General features: G+C 39.8%; 1 protein-coding gene across 1 annotated transcript in view; it reads left to right on the forward strand.

Moving 5' to 3' along the window:
• Positions 1 to 261: 261 nt before the first annotated feature.
• Positions 262 to 22,041, forward strand: part of CLVS2 (clavesin 2) — a 48,269-nt gene continuing 26,489 nt past the window's right edge. The window contains exons 1-2 of the mRNA XM_062488771.1: positions 262 to 650; positions 9,535 to 9,709. Of these exons, the coding sequence (XP_062344755.1) occupies positions 262 to 650; positions 9,535 to 9,709 (564 nt within the window). The remainder of the gene's footprint in view (positions 651 to 9,534; positions 9,710 to 22,041) is intronic.

Below are 22,041 nucleotides of genomic sequence, written 5' to 3' on the forward strand. Positions count from 1 at the left end.
CAGAGAGATAACGCGCCTCCGCCAGCAGCCCGGGGGCAGTCTCGGTTCCAGCCCCCCCCCGGGACCTGGGAGCCCGGGAGCCGCTCGCATCTCGGCGGACGGACCGGCCGCGGCGGCGGGGCCGGGGAGCGGCGGGGCGAGGCCCGGCGGGGCGGGGAGCGGCGGCCGGCCGTGCCGGGGCACCCCGCCTCCGGGGGGCAAGCGGCCGGGAGGCTGAGGAGCGCAGGCAGCAGAGCCGGGGAGGAGGAGGAGGGCAGCGCCATGACTCATTTGCAGGCAGGTCTCTCCCCGGAGACTCTGGAGAAAGCCCGGCTGGAGCTTAACGAGAACCCCGACACCTTGCACCAGGACATCCAGGAGGTGCGGGACATGGTCATCACCCGGCCGGACATCGGCTTCCTCCGCACCGACGATGCCTTCATCCTGCGGTTTCTGCGGGCCAGGAAGTTTCAGCACTTCGAGGCGTTTCGCCTCCTGGCCCAATACTTCGAATATCGCCAGCAGAACCTGGACATGTTTAAGAGCTTCAAGGCCACAGACCCGGGCATCAAGCAAGCGCTGAAGGACGGTTTCCCCGGCGGGCTGGCCAACCTGGACCACTACGGCAGGAAGATTCTCGTCCTTTTTGCTGCCAACTGGGACCAGAGCAGGTAAAAGCAGAGCCACTCGCCCACCTCAACCACTTCTCCCACCCCGGCAATGCGTGGGAAAGCCGTGCCAGAGAAGAGGGAGAGAGGGTGGGCAGCAGGGACACACCCGGCGCTGCCACAGGGGGCTGGGCAGCAGCCTGGAAGGCAGAGGGAGAGAATAAAGAAGTAATAACGTTTTGTGGCTTAGGGCCTTTTCAACCAGCTCATCCTTTGGGGTGTGAATTTTGGGGAGGCAAGTAGACACTGCTGGGGTGCTCTTCTCAACTGTCTGCTAGCAGGTTTACACCCTTCTGCCTCCGCTCAGCTGAAGTGAGCTGGCACATAGATGATGTGCTTATCCCCCAGACAAAGGCTGATTGCACTCTTGGCTGGTCTTTCTGCTTCAGCAGACACGGAGCTGCTCAGGTGCCATGGGAGAAAGTGGGAGATGCTGTGTGTAGAACAGGAGTATCCATCATGCATTTTGAGCTGAAAAGTTTGCCTGTGCAGGTAGCTAAGACTCTGAATCCTTTCCCTCAGCTGAAGGAAGCTCTTCCTGAGCCACCTGGAAATGCCAGGATGGAAGTTTCTGTAACCACTTCTTTTTCTACGCATGCTGCTCCAAATGTCAATTCTCTGCATAATAAGATTGAAGTAAACAAAGCTTTGATAGCAAATTGAAGACTAGTCTCCAGAACAGTTTCTGATCTTTTTCTGGGGACTACTCTAGCCTGAAGATAATTTAGTAGAATGACCCAAGAGCTGTTTCCATCAAAGCCCTTTTTAGAAACTGGCTTAATATTATGTGACACTATTTGTTTATTCTAAATACATTGTGGGGGTGTCATACTCAGTTTCTCCTGCAGTCTAAAATTACATCCACAAAATGGCTTAATTTCAGTACATTTAAACTCTCTAAAACCTTCTTCTGCATGTACTGCATTGTTTTCTTTGGCTCCTAACCTGAGTGCGGGTTTAGGATCCGAAGCAGTTTTTAGTGAGAAGACTTAGAATCTTGTAAGTTGCCATCCTTGTTGTAGTCAACATAGTGCTGAGTGCTCAGGGCAGACACCCTCAGTTCATCTGCTTTGAAACTTTGGGGGGACTCAAACAGCTGTCAGTGTGGATAGAAAGGACAAAATCTGTGGGATATGCATGTTTAAGTTTGCCCTTTAAGTGTTTGTTTAGCTGTCCTCTTGTGGGCTGTGTGGATTGCCATGTCAGGGAGCATTCTCAGTGCTCCCTGCCCCCGTTGGTGTTACAGCTAGGGACAGGTCTCTGTCCAGAGGGATGCTGGCCCACCTTGGCTTCCCTCTCCTCCAGATATGGCAGCCACACCCACACTGTCTATGGGAGAAGTTTTCTGTCCTTGCTAATCCACGGATCAAGCCTAGGGACTAGGAGAAAGCTGTCTGGCGCAAATAAAAACGGCCCACAGCCAGGGTAGTGACTAGAAAGGGTGGATGAATATATGCACAGCTGGGGCCAGCGTCCTTTTCTCCTTTGCTTTTCTAGCAGATGGAGCATAAAGGCTGAGTGAAGAGCAGTGGTGATGAGGCTAAGGACTTGCTGAGTGTATTTCCTTCCCCAGATAAGGACTTTGCTTGTTTCCCACATAAGCAGCAGGTCAACTTTTTATTTTATAAACAACTCCACAAACTCTTAAAAATCCCTGAAGGAAGAGTTAGCAGAGAAATGGATGTTTAGGATTTTTATTAAGTTATATGTCTATGATGAAGAAGTTTCCTTGTTAAAGGTAGTGTGACCTACTGTATACTGTTGTTTCTTATAAACGAAAGGATCCTAAAGCTTTGTGTGACATTTGCTGTATCACTTGACTTGATCCTAGTCAAAATAATACCAAGAATTCAAGTGCAGAGATAAAGTAGCATTAAAAATAATAATTGCCATGTAGAAAGAATAGATTTATTTTCTTCTTGATGTTGGATATACTGGTATTTAAAGTACATGAGCTCAGCTGACACAGCAATAAATTTATTGTTTTTTTTCATTAATTCCTGTTGGTATGATTAATATTATTTATGCTGTGATGGTGAAGTGGCTGGGGTACACTAGAGTACTTAATGGACGTGTTTGCAATTGGTTGCCTACTGCTTTTGAGCACTGCATGCTCACGGCATGCCTCTCCTCCAGAGCGAGGGATTTGTTTTCACACAGACCACTCAAACAAAGCAGAGAGAGCTGAAGCCCAGCTGCGGGGAGTGGCTTGCTCCAAGGCACATGACAAGTCAGTGACACATCTGGGAATGGAGCTAGGTCACTTTCTTTTCTAATTAATTTAGTGCCTTCCATTATCTGATGCTCAGTGGCTGAACCTGAGGAGCATTGTGGAACTTATGCCATGGCTGCTATGCAATATGTCTCAAGCCTATGCCTTAACTGACTTGAGATCTTGCAGTACATAAACCAGTGCTCCTCTTACAGCAGCAATAGGAGGGTTACTTACTGAAGCCTGTCTTGTTAGGCCCTCTTTGTGTGCTTCACAAACTAACAGCAAGCCTCCACATTTATCATATATGTGCAACTTGTTATGGCCAGGATGTAACAATTAGAAATAAGAAGTTCCAATTTGTTATTTAAATGAATATCAGACATACTAGAGATAATTTATATAGCGCTGTCAGCCTATGACTTACATAGTTCCAATTAGAAAGAAAAGTGTGGGAGGCAAAATATTCCTGTCGTAAAACAACCCTGTGTACTAGATGTTAAATCATTAAATTAAAGCAGGGCCTGAAAACGGTACCAGATGTCCTGCCATCTGAACAACCCAATCAGACATGTATTTAAAACAAACAAACAAAAAAAGGAAAGGTGAAAGATAATGTGCTCAGCAGCCCCACAATTTTTCAGTGGGATGTAGCCTAACTCTCCACCCTGTCTGTGCTATGAGGAAAATGAAGGTCAGTGGCTTTCCTGCCAGGAAGCTGGATAGCACTCAGGGAGGGATCAGCCTTGTCTATTAGCCTCCAGATTGTTGATTCTTAGCTACATTTGGCTTGTAGGTGTCTATGTGCATTTGAAGACTCCCTTTTTCTTAATGTGTCCAGCTGGCGAAGTTTTTTTCAGTAAATAGTGCAATTAACTTCAGCTCTCAGCTGCAAGGGATCTGTTGTCATGCATGGTCTTATTTATGCTTCCTGGCACCTGGACACACATTCCCCAGGAATATCACTCCATTTTGATGCTATGTGTTTGAAACCTTTCCGGTATTAATTATCTCAGGTTTTTCCCCAGAAAGAGCATTAGAAAAGTGCAATGATGCCTAGTTCTGTCGATGTCACAGTGACCCAGTCAGCTCACACCATCCTCAGTGAATGTGGAAATCCCCTGCACTCATTTACTGCTGGCTCTGCTGTTGCATCAGACAGCTTACAGCAGGGCAAAGACGGAGTCCACCGGTTTGCTTTCAAAACCAGGCTTTCATGTGCACAAGCGCTGGAAACTTTTCCTCCTGTTAAAAGAAAATGTAACTTCTGTAGCTGTGAGGAGGCTGGTCAGCTCCTTAGCTCACCATGAACAACAGGCAAGATGGCAAGGTATTTTTCAAGCTCTGATGGAGGCAGTATGACAAAGTAAATAACAATGCTAATAGCAGTAACATATTAACAGTAAAATAACTGCTTAACAGAGTCAATTTTTTGTTTGGAAGTTACATCTTCCAAATGATCACTATTAATTAGTGTAAACACTGTTATTTTTTTTCTACAGTTACTCCTGCTGACTGATGCTGTTTTATTGTTTCCTAATTTCCCCCAGGTAACCCTATCTGCCTATCATCACCTGTATTTTGACTGAAGGGATTTTGGCTGGGCAGCTTTTTGATCAATGTAAAATTCAGATCAGTGAATCTTCATCTGTGGCTGTGACTGTTAGATACTGGGCTAATATGTAGCATAATGAATGGTACTAAATATTAATCTAAGAGATAAACTGGTAAAATATTTGAAACTATTTCTATTTTTTCTATGCATTTGTTTTAACAGTGCTTTTTGTTTTTAGAATAAGGTATCCTCAGGGCATGCTGTCACTATTTAAGCAGAATAGCCCTAAGAGAACTTTAAATCCCCTATCTCTTCATAATTCAAATCTGTATCCAAACTGACAAACCAAGGAGATGTGAAGCATCATTTTTAAGTACCTCTTGGTGTATTTTGAGAGCTCTTGTTTTGGTGAAATTCTAAAAATATTAAACCCAGACAATATCTTAGAGATGGGATGATGGCTCAGAGACTTAACCAGCTTTCCCTTTTAAATCACAGTGGCACAAGAGCTCATTTGACATAAGCCTTTTCTTGTCCAAATGGTGGGGAGTTTAAAACACAGATTATACGCTTTCTGTGTTTTGGACCTTCACGAGGCATATGGCTCCAATTTAGGCAAAGGAGACTTACCATTTATCTCTTCTAGTTCACATCCTGAGGGGCAGATTCATGCCATTCAGTCTTAATTCTCAACATTGCTTCAAAAATTTCTTTCTTTTAGGGAGGAGATGACAAATAGCCATAGAGATAGTAGGGCAACCCTGCTAAATCAGATTATCTGTTATTCAGGGCAAAAGTGAATTGACTGGAACCAGAATCTGGTTAAACAGAAGATATGGTGGATGCCACTCATCATCAAGAGCATAAAGTATGAAAACAGCTGACACAGCTGAGTTTGACGTGAGACATCTGTACCCTGATTTCTCCTTGTCTCTTCTCTTTATATTGGCCTGGTGGATATCACAGTGGATGCATACAAGAGGATGTGTAGACCACATAACTTAGAGGTAAAGGTGAAAGGTCCTGGTGAAGTATTACCAACAGTTGATAGCCATATCTGCCAGATGGTTTTTCCCAATAAATCCTTGGAAATACATTGAATCTGTTCATGTCCCACCAAACAAAAAAAAAAAACAAAAAACAAACAAAAAAAAAAAAAAAAAAAAAAAAAAAGAAAAAACAAAACCCAGAAAACTCATATAAGTTTTTGGTTTTTTTTGGTTTTTTTTGTTTTTTTGTAAAGGGGGAATTGCTGCCACTGTTAAATTACAAGTGAATAGGGTGCTCAGTAAATTGTTTGAGGTCTTTTTCGCTTGACAAATAAAAACCCCAGTGATGCATTTCCCTCCAAAACTCTGTCACTGTTGGGATAGAAATGGTAGCCAAAAGCTACCAAAGCATTTGAAAGATTCACTATCAGTGTGGCTGTTAACTTGTCACACCTTTTCAGGTTCTATTGCTTTCAAGTCAACCTGAATAAAAAATTTCAAGATGTAGCAGAGTGTGTCTTGCGCACCTGTCCCTCTTTCTGTCATTCTCGAATTAAGGCTCACATGAAAAAGGAACATTTAAGAGTGCATTATATATGTGATAACATATTTCCACCATTTGTTACACACATTAATAACTGGACTAAAAAACTTGTCCAAGTTTTCCAGTGAATTAAGCATGGTTCTATAAATGGAAGGCATTAAATACATTTAAATTAACTGTGAGTTCTTGATTATCCTAGCAATTAGTAATATCTTGCTAGCTACAATATGTCCCTTAAGAGTCTGTTTAAACAAGTGAATGCAACTGGATTTAGCCATAAATAAATTAGGATTTATTTATTCACAGCCTAAATTCCAGCCTCTACAGAACATGCACTGCAGCCCATTGGGTCCAGCACACCCTACATATCTGACAGCACTGGGGCCAGTCATTAAAAGACTGTGCCAGGGCAAAATGAGTGGCTTGCTTTTCCTTAAATACACGTTTTTACTTAGCACAGATTTGTAAGAATAAAACAGTACCATCTTCCCCTCAGACTGTACACCATAGTCTCTTCAAATTAAGGGCTAATATTTTCTTTTATTTTATTTTCCTTCAAATTAGAAAGGCAGGACCAAATATATTTTACACTCACTAGCTTGGCCTGTTTTTCTCACTTTTGACTCGTTGAATTTCTGTATCTATATAGAAAGTAATTTCAGTGTGAAATAAAAGCTTCAGCAACAAAATACAGAGCAATTTTTCACAACTTTTTTTTTACATAGGATTTTGATTTCCCTGAAGTCAGACGGGGTGGAGTGTATTTTATGGCAGAGCCTGTGCATCCTACTGCTGGCGCACACAGTAGTAGCAGTGAGGTGAAATGCTGGACAATATGGGGCTGGAGTGGATTAAAGATGAGTCTTTACACAATTAACTCTATGCTGTGTGAAAGCTTCCATGCAGTTTCTTCAATCATGTTTTTTTGGGTTTTTTTTTTTTTTTTATTTGCTTGGCCTGCGCAACTGATACTTTCAATACTTAGTGTTTTGTACCATCTAAGATTTCATCTGCCAAAACAGGTCTACATTTATGGATTGCCTTAGCATGTATTCACAGCAAAAGCTGCTTTAAATACTCGCTGATGGATTTGTCTGTCTTTTGTCTGTACTGTCCTTAAGTAAGGTATTGAAACCAAGAGAAGAGATCCAGTACAGAAGGAAGAATAGCTCCTATCTTTATCTAATTGCCCTGAAGGGTATTTGAGGTGGGAAGCTTGATTATTACTGACATGTCCCTGCATACTCCTGATGTAGCTTTTTAGACTTTAAGAATACTTTGGTTACGTCCCTCTGGCAGAAAGCGTTCTTGCTTGCTTTTAGCCAGACCTGTTTTGTGCAGGACTTCTGTCTTATTTTCAGTGACTAAACATAAATATTATTGTTGTTGTGGACTGTATTTCTTACACTAGCAGACCTATAATAGGAATTATGGTGGTGGTGAATATACCACAGATTTGTGGAGACCCATCCCTGTGAGTGCTATTTACTCTCTGTGGCAGCTGAAATCCTGTTCTCATTGCTGCCTGACAGTTTTCCTGTGGACTTAAATGAATTCAACACATAATTAGGTGCATTTCTGTTTACGTGTATACATCTTGTATTTAACACTTAGGTATATGTAAAAAAAGCATTTTATAGTCAGTCTTAGCTGACTGGCTTCATAAGTGAAGAATCTTTATGTCTGATGCACTGGATTTCTAGCAACCTTGTGCCACTGGGAAGCTCTTAATCCAAGGCATTTGATGTCTCCTTAAACTCCTTAGGGAGGACATTAGAGATGTACATCAGGAATTTGGGACCCTTATTATGGGACTGAATGTAGGGCTCTGCATTGTGGAGCCCTTCTGCAGAATGAGATCTTTTGAATGGGACAACCTAAATGTCAAGTAGGGTTGAGGCTAATTTTAGAGTTTCAACATTTTCAATGTCTATTCCTTGTGAGAACTGTAGTCAAAATCATCCTCAGACCAAGGCATTCCAAACTTCCTGTAAACCTTAGATCTCAGAAAAGTAAAGCATTAGAAAATAGATAATTCTCAGAAAAGTTCAAAGGAGAGGAGTGAATATGAAAAATAAAATAAAAAGAAGATGGAAAGATGTGAGGAGTCAGCTACAACAGATTAATTTCATTTGTTATTTCCTTTTGCAGATATTTTGAAAATACAGTTATGTCCACAACAGAACAGTGTACTCATTGTATTAAAGCAAGTTGAATTGAGTATTATTTAATGTAATTTCTGAGTAGGCACACATGTGCTTTGCTACACAGAATGGTGAAGAATTTTCTAGGGACTCACAATTTTGAAAACTTCTGTTTGATGCCATCATGGGGGGCATTTAAAGGGCCTTGCTTAAAAATATCTGTATACTGAATATTTACCTCTTTAATTTCTGGAATATTTGTATTTCTGGTAGTTTTCAGGTTTAACTTCCTAATGCTTCATTTGATATTGTGGTGTGGGCTGACAAATTTATGTCTGTTTTGGTAACTGTTTATAAAATCCTACAATCCTCGAATGGTTTGGGTTGGAAGGGACCTCAAAGTTAATCTAGTTGTAACTCTGCTGCCATGAGCAGGGGCACCTTAAATAGACAAGCACCTCAAAGCCCTATTGTGTGTTACTTTCTGCTTTCAAGATCCTTGAGTAATCAGCCTTCTGTAATTGTGAATTTAAGAGAAAAAAATAGACAGAGAGTGGGAAAAGGAGAGCATGTTGAAATTCCACATGATTTTAGTTGATAATTTTGTAGGACCTGTTCATTTGCTTAGAAAACTATAGGAGGAAACTTTGGATCTACGCCTCTGGTATTAGTCTTGTTTTTTGGTATCATTATGATTTTAGAAAAATACAGTTTGTGTAGAAGCTCTTATACAGACATGTAATTACCCATAAAGATACTAAAGCAGCTTAGGATATTACAGAAGAGTTCAAATTTGTTTTTGATGTGTTGATGCCTTGGGTTCTAGCTTTTATATTTTTCGGATTCTCTGCTGCTTGGTATGTAACTCTGAAACTTCATGTTAGGTGCTAGTGAGTTCTCTTCACAGGGCGGTTAGACAAAACAATCTCTTCCTAGCTAGAAGATCAAGGACAGCTGGTACCCAAAAGCATAAACAATGGTGAAGGGAAGGGGCAGTCAGGGGGCTGATATTTCATAACCTGAAGTTGTGGTTGGACAATTGACCCCAATACATAGATGAACCAGAACTTATAAAAGTGTAAAAACTTGTGACCGGGATCCATCTTGGGTTTGATTTGGGTGTAGCCCCAGCCAGGCTCTTCCACTGCCCAAGATGTATCCTTTCAATAAATACCTATATTATTCCTTTTGCTCTGTCTAGTCTCTGTTCCAGGTCAGCCTTTCCAGGTATCATGTTACATTCTTGTGGTTTGTTCTGGCTGGCTAATGGTCTATAGGTACATAATCCTGCCCCAGAAGATAAGCTCAACTAATTAAACTTTTGAGGATTTCCCAGCTTTAGGTGCTTCTGAGGACACATTTGCATGCTTTGATTCCAACTTTTGACAAAAGCTCTGTGGTTGTTGCTCCTTTCCTAACTGCATTTCCTCTTCCCATTCTCAGGTACACACTGGTGGATATTTTGCGTGCCATACTTCTTTCTTTAGAAGCCATGATTGAAGACCCTGAGCTGCAGGTGAATGGATTTGTTTTGATTATAGACTGGAGCAACTTCACCTTCAAGCAAGCCTCCAAGCTCACACCAAGCATGCTTAGATTAGCCATAGAGGGCCTTCAGGTAACATTATTATTTTCTTTCTTTTTCTCATTGTACTTCATTTTGCAGTTCATTACAAATATAGGTTGATAAAAAAGACCGAAACAAAACAAAATTCCAACAGCTTATGAATTGCAAGGCTATTAACACCTTAGGGTGTGGGTGTACAGGCAAGCTACTTGTGAGAAAAGTGTGAATTCAGTCAGCTAACTTCAGCATCTCCTGATGTGTAGGCTCCTTCCTTGCTATAAATATGAGGTAACTTTTTTGTCTTTATTCCAAAGTGACTGGCTTTCTGTAAATTCAGATGGTAGTTTCTGCAACAGGAAGTTAGAAGTAATCAGTTTATGTTGTTATGCACAGGGCTGATGACATAGGGGTTGCTGCTGCCATGCCATGGTGGTTTTTTTTATTATTCTTTTGGAGACAGGCTCTACATCATTTGTCATGAAAGTGTGGGGCCCTGTGATTAGACAGCTGGGATTATTTATTTACTCAAGGTTCAACATGTGCTTGGCTCTTTTTCTGGGTCAAGATTAATCTAAGCAGCAGCTTCTGGGACTGAGTACACAGTGATTTAAATTTCTTTCAGCTCATTGTAAATGCACTTTACACAGCACAGGCACATTGGTGAAAGGATACTGCATAACTTGCATCTGTTTCCTGTGGTATTTTATCCTTGTTAAAATGAGAAACTAAAATTGTTGAAGTGGTTGTTTTCTGCACAAGCCTGAGTTGCCATGTTAAAATATCTGTAATTCACTCCTGTGGCAGTGTGCCTTGATTTTAGAAGGACATATATTCTTCTTCTGTGATGTTTCTAACACTTATACATTTTTATTACTCATAAAGCGACATAACAGCCTTGCCTTTGAACTTTTTTTCACTGTGATAGTGTGATTTTTGAAGAAACTTGTATAGGAGTAATACGGAGTTTTGATCTAAGTGATGAAATGGCTCAACTAGTATTCAGCCTGCTGTTGCACACAGAAGGGTAGGGACATGAGAAAAAGATCTCAGTTCTCATTTTGTTGTGTTTCCTTATGCAACAGTGTGATTTCATTGTTGTCACAACTATATTAGAAGGCAGCAGTGAGACCTGTGCAGCAGTGCTGCATTTCCTTTTATTGCTTTCAAAGTTGTTTTCTTTTCTGTGCTTTTTTCAAAGTTAGCCATAGTTTTCTGATTTAGAGCACGAATAAATACTTCAGTAGTCTTTATTTTCAAGGGTGATGTTTCTTCTTGGCCATTATCCAGAGATGGTTATTTTGAGGAGAGCTGCAGTGAATTATTGCATCTTAAAATATGAGGGGTGACCTACCAAGCTTCAGGTGGGCTCTGAGACTCTGCATTTTTCTGCCATGGATTGGTTCATGACTGAACTGAGGAGAAGTCCATTGGCTTAGTTAACTTACCTGTTGCCTCAGCTTTGTAGTTTTGAATATTCAAAATCTGATGATTGCCAGCACCTAAAGCATCATTTTGTGGCCACTGCCTTCAGTGCTGTTTATTGCAGAGATGCAAAAGTGGGCATGAAATGCTCCAGAAGAGATAAGGAAAAGGCATTTTAATTACTGCCTTTTATTTTGGAGGAAAATGCATAGAGAAAACATCATTCTGAATGATGTAAAAGTAAAAAGTGCTTAGTCAGGTAGAATGAAAAAGAACAACTCACACACACTGTTTATTTATGATCTTTGTAAATACTTTCTATTTAATCAGAGAAATGAAATTTACTTTGGCTTATAAGATTTAACAGGGCTCAAGATGCTGAACTTTACCATTTGGAGAAATTAAATATTTGAGTTGCTTAGGTGGAAGAGGACAGTGAGAGTGGGATTGGTGACCACTGAGTTTGATGTTAACCAAATCCCTTTGCCTCCTGAATGAAATCTACTGAATTTGCATTATATTTGCTTACCTTCCACAGTGAACAGAATACTTACTATGCTATGTAGCAAAGACTATACTAACTATGGCATTTTTTGGCTTTTCACAATGGCTTAATGTTTAGGAAATTGCTCTTGAAAGTAATATTAAGTAAATATACAATTTTCTACTGTATAGAAGAATATGAGTTTTGGTATGTACTTTGTCTGCATATGTGTTAAACAGGAGTGTGAAAAGAATCAAACCCTAAACTTACTTGTATAAATTAGAAAAACTTCCTAGGAAGCTGTTTCCAGGAAAAGAGACTTCCGATTTCCGAGACTTCCATTTACAGGACAGTGATTATTTGTAATCTCATGTAAAATTCTGGCATACCCATCACAACAATGCTGTACCAAAAACATTGGTGCAGTATAGGTCAGTGCTGATTTGTAGGAGAAATGGTTTTGCTAGACAAGAAGAAAACTTCATGTGGAGATGGGAGCACTCGGCTGGGACTCTTGGTGCTCCAGTCCTTGCTCATACACTGACTGTGTGCTTTTGGAAAAAAGGAGCAACACTCTTCATTGCAGATGCTTGTGCCTACAACACGCCTGTTGCTCCTCATCAAGGAGAAGGAGGATTTGCTCTCAGAGCTCCTACACCTTCCCTAGGGTAAAGTCAGAAGGAAAACATTTTTTGAGAGCTGAAACACATGCCTCAACTTTAGGACTTTGTGTTGACTCTCCCTACTGTATTCAGTGTGTGGATGTTTGGGAGGGCCAGTCTTTAGGTACCCACTTTTCCCCATTTTTTGATTTCTGTAAGCAGTCACTGATTTTGGGCTTGTGAAGAAACTCATGTTACTCAGCAGCTGTGTTCCTGAAAGCAGGGAGTGCTACAGCATTGTGTGCTTCAATACTTGAGAGCCCTGATAAGGTCTCTTTCAAAAACTTTACAAAATTTTGCCTCCTTCACCAGTAATGGCTTGCAATCTGTGTGCTTCAGCTATTTTTCCCATAGAAGAGAGAATTTTTGAGAGCTCTGAAGAAAACCAGTCCTAAATTTCCATAGAAAGTGATGAACTCTGAGTGAAAAGCCCAAAATGCATCAGATGGTTTCTGTATAAATAACAATTAAATTGGCTGGAATTCATCTGGATGGAAGAAAAAAAACTGCAGAGGGAAAGTACAGAAATCTATAAATCCATAGAATCATAGGATAATTCAGATTGAAAAAGACCTCAGGAGCTTCACAAATCTAACTTCCTCCTTAAAGCAGGGTCCCTCGTGAGGTCAGACATGGATGGCTGGATAGAGTGGACAAGCTGCAGATGTTATTTGTTATTTACATTTTAAGAAATGGCTATCATCAGGTGATGCTAGGAGGAGGCCTGGCTCTTTATAAAACACCTTTGTACAACACCTGGGTGACTTGTGGAACTCTATGCCACGAGGATTTCTGGATGCTTAAATTTTAGCTATGTTTAGGGAAAATGAAAAGAGAAATGAACTGAGGATTAGCAAACATATAAAAACCAAATCAAAGTTCAGAATTCCTTAGGCTATACAAAGCTGGAGATTAGGTGGATGCTGAGTGGAAGTAATCACATATGTAGTTCAAGTTGCAGCTGCTCTAGGCTCTCTTCTTTTGGCCTCTGTTAAGGACAGGATATAAGGCTAGGAGGACTTCTGGCATGGTTTAATTAAGTCAAGTGTTGTATATTCCACTCGTCTTCCCCCATTCTGAAAACTTGCCTTTCATTTTACTGCTTCTGGCACTGCCCTAACCCTTGCTACCAAAACACCTAGCTGAGGACACTTGGGCAGAAAGAGAGAGGAGGTTCTGGGTATAGTTATTTTCTTGGTGATAGTCCTTTTTTACATAAGCCCCTATATGGACTTTATAGACTTTTTTTTTTTAATTATTAAGACAACATTGTTTTCATAAGGCAGGTGAAAACAGTTTCAAAGACTGAAAATTCAATTTGAAAATTATATTGAAAGTTGGGGTTATTGTTAATTCTGACAGACAGCTTTGGGGGTAATTATAATTGAGTTTTGCAAAATGGAACACTCTAGGTATGCATGAATCGCTTTAACTTACTAACTGATATTTAGTATTTTAAAACTTGGGCCACTAATTCCTTCTGAAATATTAATTTCTATTTAGTGCATAATAGTAGTTGCATGCATGACAGATTTTTCTTCCTGCGTGTTTTCACTCAGGCACATCCTTGTTCACTCAGGTACATCCTAATGCTTTGCGAAAGTGTTTTTGGTGGCTGAGTGTGAATGCTTTTGCTCTAGTTAAAAAGCTGGTGGAAGAGAGATGATGCACATTTAAATATGGAACTGAGCATATGTGGACAGTCAGCATTGTTGCAGAAGACAGAAGATTCTTGCTTCTGGGACAAGGGTGTTTGGGAGTAACAGTGGTAGTGTTATGGGGGACAAGGCAGGGCTTTTAACGCTGTCTTTTTTTTTTTTTTTTTTTTTTTTTTTTTTTTTTTTTTTTTTTTTTTGCGTAACAGAGGAAGGCTTTATAAGCTGAAACAAATTCACTCCTGTAAGAATGAAAGCAAACTGGGAAGTAAATGAAGGCAACATCCTTGCAGCTACAATTACTTTCAAAAACGTCTTTCACACAGCTGTTCTTGTGAGCTGTAAGAACAACATCCCCAATCAGATTTGCTGCAGCAAAGTGCAAGGTGGAAGTACCAGACACAGACCATGTACAGTCTGGTGATGAAAGTGACAGGACTTCCTACTCCCATTTTCTCTAAATGTGAACTCAGTGTCTTGCAGGGAATCTTGCTGAACATCAGGGCTGGTTCAACAAGCACAGAGAGTGCTTAAATTTTGCCCCCTGGTTCTGGACTGCATCTGTGCAACCAGCATGTTGCAGTGCCAAGGATTCCTAAGACAGGAACTTCCAGAACTAAGGATGCCTCCGAAAACAGCATCGTGACTCCATATAATTACATGGTCACATGCTCTGTGCCATGCATAAGATTGTTAATAATGAGCTGAAGGAACAGTTAGTACTAGCAGTGAGAAGCAGTGAGCTGAAAAACCACAAAATAGAGCTTTAAATGTTTCTTCATCCAGACTTAAAACCATACACCCCTTTCACTCAGTGCTTGAATTTTCCACCATTTTTTGAGAACAGGATCCTGACACTTTGCATATTGCTTAAGAGAATATTAAAAAGTAGCAGACTCAAGCTTTTAATGGAAGTATCTTCCATTTTCAGGAAGCCTAATAAATAATTTAATTTAGGGTTGTTTGTTTGTTTGTGGGGGCTTTTTTTTTTGGGGGGGGGTTATGTTTTTTTGGGTTTTTTTTAATCAAAGGATTAAGTTGTTTGTAATGCTAGTGTCCCCTGAGCCCAGGACTTCCCAGAGAACAGAGTGATGTCCTTGAAAACAGTGTAATTTCATACCAGTTCAACTCATGTTCTGTAGCAACAGCAGTTAAATGGGATATTTTTCCTCAGAGCTTGTTATTTTCAAGAGCTTACTTACACTTGGTTTTCCTCACTTGTAAAAAGGCCATAAAAATGCTTAGCAGCAATTTACTGTAGAAACAGGGTGGACTGGAAGTGATTGTTATTTCTAGCTCCTCACCTGCTGTCTGGATGGGCTTAACCTGCTGGGTGAGAAAGGACTTTATGACTAGAGCTCGAGTTCAGCTACAGGCAGGGATGTCTATATAGACACAGCCATTATTCAGTGTGGTTCCAGCTGTTAACCTGTTATCTGAAGACAGAATAATTAATTTCATTGCTAGAGTCTCTTATGATGCTCATTAAAAAATGTGGAATGCCTTTGGACTGTTGATTTATGTATTCCCACAAACACACTTTTAAGATGAGGGGATATCATCATCTTTTTTTATGTTTATTTTCCTATCCCCTACCGAGAATAATTCAACTGAAAGATTACTGTTAAGTGTTTTTTAATTTGGGGTGCCCACTGCGACAGGCTATGGTCTGATTTCCAGTCACTTTTTATATATTTGGACTCCACTGACATTTACTTTTGATCAGGAGGATTCAAGGCTTTAGATTTTTTGATCTTGAGCCCCCAAGCCAGGAGCCTGAGTTCTAGCATGGCTAGATTAAGCGCTTCTCATTGGGTTCTCTTCGAATGCACATAGTGCCACGTGGGCTGCCATCTCTGAAACAAATGAGAAGAAGCAGCAAACTAAACTACTCTTTCCCCTTACCCCCAGAAATTCTGCTCTGTGCCATCTTACTGAAAACTGCAAGGAAGCTTATTGGAGTTAAACACCCACCTTCCAAACACTGCTACTGGAGCTAGTGGAGTATCTGCCTGCTGTGGGTTGTCATCCTCCATGAGAACCTGAACAAGAAAGATGAGGGCACTTTGCCAGTGGTTTGCAGATATTTGCTGTAAGCAAGGCGTGATTAGTTGTGGGGAGCTTGGCTTTTGTTCAGGCACTTTGATCTAACTGGCACAGACTTTTCTGCTCTTTCCTCCTGCCCTTCTTGCTCTGAGCAGGCTTTGCCACAGTCCTGCTGTTTCCTCAGTTCCTCAGCCCTCTCCTGCTGACATTGTCTTGCTTTGTACTAGTCTTCACTAATGTGCTTTTTTCTGTCTCTATTCCAATGGCATCCTCCAAAACCTCAGTCAGCATAGATGACTTCATGGCACATTAAGTTCATCTTAGACTCCTTAGGATATTTCAGCCTTTTGTGATCTCACTGGCTAAATGATCTTGACATGTGCCTTCCAATCACCTTCAAACTTCCCATCTCCAGGTCTTCTCTTAACTGGTGTTCCCATTGCTCTTCATACTAGTCATGAAAGTAGCACTGGAGAGTGAGTTGTGGTCTGTTCGTATACCAAGTGAGTCCTTTAAGTACCAGGCTGTTAAGGAAACTCTGCTTTTAGTTCCTCACACTGGAGCTGGCCTGCTTGGTGCATGTGACTTGGTGCTCATGGGACCAGGCAGGAGACATTGAGAGCTTCTGAGGATGTTGCTGGAATGACATGCCATGATCTAGGAAAAGAAGAATTTTTTTTTTTAATCTGTTGTTTTCTTCTACTCAACAAAGTATATGTGGTTAGTGTGGAAACCAATGAAAATGCTCATAGTTGACATTTTTCCATCAGTTCTGTCAACAAAGAAAAATATCCAAATGAAATTACTGCATCCTGAGAGAAAAAAATAGAAGAGACTTGTACATGCTGGCTGCTTCTTTCTTGAGCTTTTGCTATTTTTCTGTTTTTCTTCTCTTTATCAGGAAACTGAATCTACGTGCATTTACTAAAGAGAGTGACTAAATTGCTCTGATTAGGCTGAAAAGCTAATACAATACTAAGGTGACACAAACATGAAGGGCTTGTAGCACAAACTCAGTACAGACAAATAATTCTTGTCACTGTGAACGACTTTCTGTTGTCTCTGGTGGACCACAGTTCAACAACTATATGGTTATAACAATTCCTCAGCTTCAAAATATCTCTTTGTTTTTGAAAGTGATTTTTCTCAGTGAAGGTCTAAATATGTCTCATTTCTTCAGTATCTTAAGGCCATAAAGGGAATAAATAGTAGTCTTCCTTGTAAGGTCATTCAGAAATAAAACTAATTTGTTGTAAATTGTAATGTTAGAGACAGAAGACATGTTTTAAGATCATAGTTCACCTTCCTGCTAAGGCAAGATTATCCTGTGCATTATATTTTCTAGTGCTTCTCACAGTTTAATTTAAAAGCTTGAAGGCAGGTCTGGCACATTCTTTGGAAACCTCTCTACGACTTCTTGCTCTTCAGATTTCCTCTCGGCATTAATCCTAATTTTTCTATTTCAAAATGTCAACTCCTATAAAACCCTTTGCTATTTCACTGTGTGCTGTTGGGTCCAAAGCAGGGATTGGTTTGTGACTCTCAGTAACCTATAGAAATGAATTGTTTTGATGCAGTACCTATCTGCAGCAGCAGTGATTTGGAATCACGACCTGGAGATGTTCCTCCTGACTTGTTTGGTACTGGAGATAGTGAGATGTGAAAATCTGTGGGATCCTCTTTATTTGGAGAGCCTAAATCTATTTCTTTATAGTGTTCAATTTGTCTGTGTTATCAATCTATTATATATATGCATTTCCCATTTTATTATTATATATATTTGTTAATTATATATATATATATATATATAATATATGCATTTCATTGTATACTCAAAAGTATACACTGGATCATTTTGTAATTATTTTCTGAAACCAGTCTGAAACCTTTATTTTCCATGATGCTAATAAATCCCCTGTGATCTTATTTGGCTGTACACAGTTGTCTTTATGTTACTGTCTTCAGCACTTACTGCCCATGCATATAGTGCCTCTGCCAGCAAAGCCTTACAGCACTCCATCCACAAAAGAATACAATGAGGGTTTTTTTTTTTGTGATTTTGGTTTATATTCCTTACAAGTGCTCACCTCCTTTGACAATTATATTTTATGAATACAATTTGCCTTTGGTTATAAGCAAAATTTTGACTTTGTTACAAGTGATTGCTGTGCAAGAAGAACACTGCTGTCATAATTCACTAATGTTTAAAAACAACTGTGGGAAAATTCTCTGGGGGAAGCACCATAAAAAATGTGAAATTATATGGCTGGTGATGGTTTCTCTCATCTCATGTTTCCTAATCATAAAACAATTTAGAAAATTCAACTTTTGTGTGTTTTAATGGGCATAACTGTTTAAATAAGTGGCATTTTAGTGTTCAGGAGCTGAAAGTTTAGATATACAACAAATGAAGAAATTTGTATTTCTGAAGAAAAAATTAAGTATTAATTCTTTCTAAAGTATCATACTCCAGTGTGGATGATACACTTTACAAAAGCTCCCTTCTTATTATGTGGAATATGAAAATAGTGCTTGTAATCTTTTCCAGTCTTTTCTGTAATGAAAAGGATTGGGTAGTAATGTTTTGTTTATACATAATGAATATCCAAACATGGATATGGACTGAAATCTGAGATGGCTGAACATATCATCCTTTTTGAGGAAAATAAATTTACATTCAATCAAAAAAAAAAAAAAGCCAAAAATCCCAACAATTTCACTCCAGTGCCTGACACTGAGAGAGCCTCATGTCAGCATCTCCCCCAGCACAGTTCTGGCAGTGCTGAGGTACTTGCTTGTTCTTTTGGGTTACATGTTACATTTTTCCTCACAGTATAGGTTTTTACTATGAAATATGTATTCCCATCCCTGATTTTATAGGACTGACTCTAATATCACACAGTGTCATTGGAAAATGCACTCTTTAATCAGTGATTAAATATTGTGTTTTCAGATGTATTTGTTATTTCCCTGCTCTTTTTAGTTGGTTCTCATGAATCCTTTATAGGTGTTAGAATCTTTTGGGGTAGGACTTCCTTTCTGAGAAGACCTGGATTTCAACCCTTGGCTACTTCCACCACTGAAGACATTTTCTGGAAGGAGAAAGTGCTTCTTATGTGCTTCAGAGGAGGGTCTCCCTAAAGGTGTGTTTCAGCTGCAGTTTTCATTAATTCTTACCTGACGTTGCGCTGAATGCGCCTTATTACCCACAAAAGCTTCTGAGTTTGTTGGGGCGTGCCTTAATATGGTGCTAAGGTATTTGACTGAAAGTATAATTTAGAGCACTGCCTCTTCTGGCTGAAGGCCACCATGGAAAGTATAAAGAATCTGGGGCAAATTATCAAGTACTGGTAGTCCTCCAGCATTCTCTTCAGAAAAGGCTTTGCAAGGTACAGCCAGTCTTCTGAAATCTGCAGTGGATCTTTCTGGTCTTCACGGAGCAACCTCATTGATTATGCTTCGGACACAGTGAGTCCATGTAGAAACACTAGATACATTCATTAATTCAAGTGCACTTATAAACCCAACCTTTGCAATAGGGATTTTCAACCTGCAGAAGAGTATATGGTGAAAATGTAGATTCTTTTTGTGAGGAAGATGGAAAATGTTTTGAAGGATAATGCTTTGCAGAGGGAAAAAGAGGATGCTAAGAATGTCAGGGGAAGACGGGATAATTACAAAAGGATAGAGCAAGGTGTTCAGCACAAGACAGACCTAAAACCTGCCCTTCCGTTTATATTTTGAAATGTTTCAAAAGAGACAATTATATTTCATAATTTACAGCTGTTATCAATCTCATTGAGTAAAATGTCATCTCTAAAACAAGTTTTTTAAAAGCTATACTGATGTACCATTGGAAAATAAAGATTAACGTTTTTGAAATCATGGCTGTCACACATCTGCTGCAGTAACTAACCCTTACCAGATAATCTAATTCTCCTCTAGTTTTAGTCAGTGAGCCCACCACCATTACATGGTGACTTTGAAAGGCACCAGACATGCCTTGAGACTGTGTTCTTCCACAAATTCTCAATTCATTTTCCTGAAGAATTATATGGGATAACTGCATACTTCCAGCAACATGTTTCCTTTATGAGGGGATGCAGTTAAACAGTTGTGCTAGATGAGGGATTATGTATCAATGAGAAGCTGCCTGAGGCTCTTAACCACTTATTTTCTTATCCTGTATTTTTCAGTGGTTTACAGATGCAGAACTGCAAGCTAGTTTGACATATGTTTTGGGCATTAGCTGAGATTTATTGGGTCATGCTTTATAAAGCATTTTGTTAGTAATATTGAACAATTGATTTTCTCTGGAAAACCCTAGGACGTCTTCATACTATTGCTATCAGTATGATCCAATTCTGTTCTCCAAAGAAATTCAGCAGGAGTGCAATTTAATGAGACCAGTGAAAGGAATCTGACTGCTCTATTTATAGCACACTAATTGATCAGGGTAGCCATGATAGGAGGAAACTTCAGAGAAAATCAATGCAGTATCAAATGAAAATAGCACACAGGCCTTTAAGGACAGCTGTGTGAAAGCCAGTTAAAAATGAATTTATTTGAAGATCCATGGGAGCATCTTGGACCATGTGTGTTCTTGCTTTAAGTTGTAGGAATGAAGTCAAACTAAGCAGCATCTTACATGCAAAGTGAGCCTTAATATGTATTTTTTTTCTTCATCCTCTTGATACTCTGTCCCATTAAATCTTCTTGGTGGATTGTTTTAGTTTTGTGGAGAGGCTGTAACTGTCTTCTTGTAAGAGCTTCCCTCTGACAGCTTTACCCTTCTTTTGTAATGAGGATGGCAGCCACACTGTGTAGGAGAACTGCAGAGCCTCTTGGCTGTGTGTCCAGCACTCAGGCACGGTTCCAGGTCTCATGGCTTTGACTTCAATGCAGAAAGAAGAGGGTCTGTCTACTTCCATTCTCATTCCTGTCATCAAAATACTTGTAATCATAGTAGATAAGTGAAGCATAACTATTTGTACTTATTGCTAGCGTTTCTTAAATCTGTGTAATCAAACTTTGCTTCCTCCCCTAATTGCATTTTTTCCTCATGAAATCTGCTAAAGTCCTGAAAAGCCCCCTATTCGCCATTCCTGAAAATTACGGATTTGTGGCAGATATTCTCCTTCACTGGGTGTATCTCCATGCTATGGGCTGATTGCCCATCAGTACATTGCTTTTGGGCTGCTGTAGGAGGATGAAGCAAGCAACAAATTACCATGAAGGCATTTTAGCAGTGACTTGTTTCAGAAAGAGTCAGAAGGGGACATATGTGTACTGGTTACTTTGAATGTGCATTTTGTTCCTGTGTTTGTACATAGACAAAAGTTTTACCTCTTCCCTAAAGGGTGGCAAACACATCAATGATTACTAGCAAAGCTGTCCAGGCTGTCAGTGTGTCTCCTCTCTTTCAATGCTTGAATGTCCTTGCAGTTGCATGAATAAAAAAATCTTGCTTTGTTTTAAGGCTTGTAGGATGCAGTATTTAGGTTTGCTTTCAGAGGAAGAATGCACATACTTTTTCTTTCAGTGGGATTATTATCACTTCATGACATCACGAAGTAGATGCATGAATAATTCTGTTTTTCTGCTGCTTCATAAGAAAGGAATAAATAGTCGACACCTTCCCTGAACAGTTAATTTCAGTGGGCTAATTTTATGTAGCACCAATAGCTAAGTGTATTAATGGTGCTACATCTTCTGTTCATTCAGTTTTGAGCATATGTAGTGGTGTGGAGTTGTGGCTTAATTAGGTAGATAAGTAATGTCAGAAATATTGTCAATTATCAATATGGTCTTCATCTTTCTTTAAGCCCCGACTGGGAATCCAGTTCCCAATGACATCAGCAGTTGCCGTGGTGAACTTTCATAAGCTAGTCTTTAATCTTTCATTAAATCACAGGCTAGGAAAGCAGACATGAAGACTGAGATGAAGAAATGTGCATCTGCAGCACTGATGTCTTCCCTGGAAAACAGGAAAGCCACACTTTTTTGTTTTTGGAAAAAAAAAAATATAATGTGCTGCATTGGTGAGCACCCTCTCTCAACCACGTTGTCTAAGCAACACCATGCAAGGAGAATTTGCAGAATGTAAATAGAGGT

Source organism: Cinclus cinclus, chromosome 3 (assembly GCF_963662255.1).
Source record: "Cinclus cinclus chromosome 3, bCinCin1.1, whole genome shotgun sequence".
Taxonomy (NCBI): Eukaryota; Metazoa; Chordata; class Aves; order Passeriformes; family Cinclidae; genus Cinclus; species Cinclus cinclus.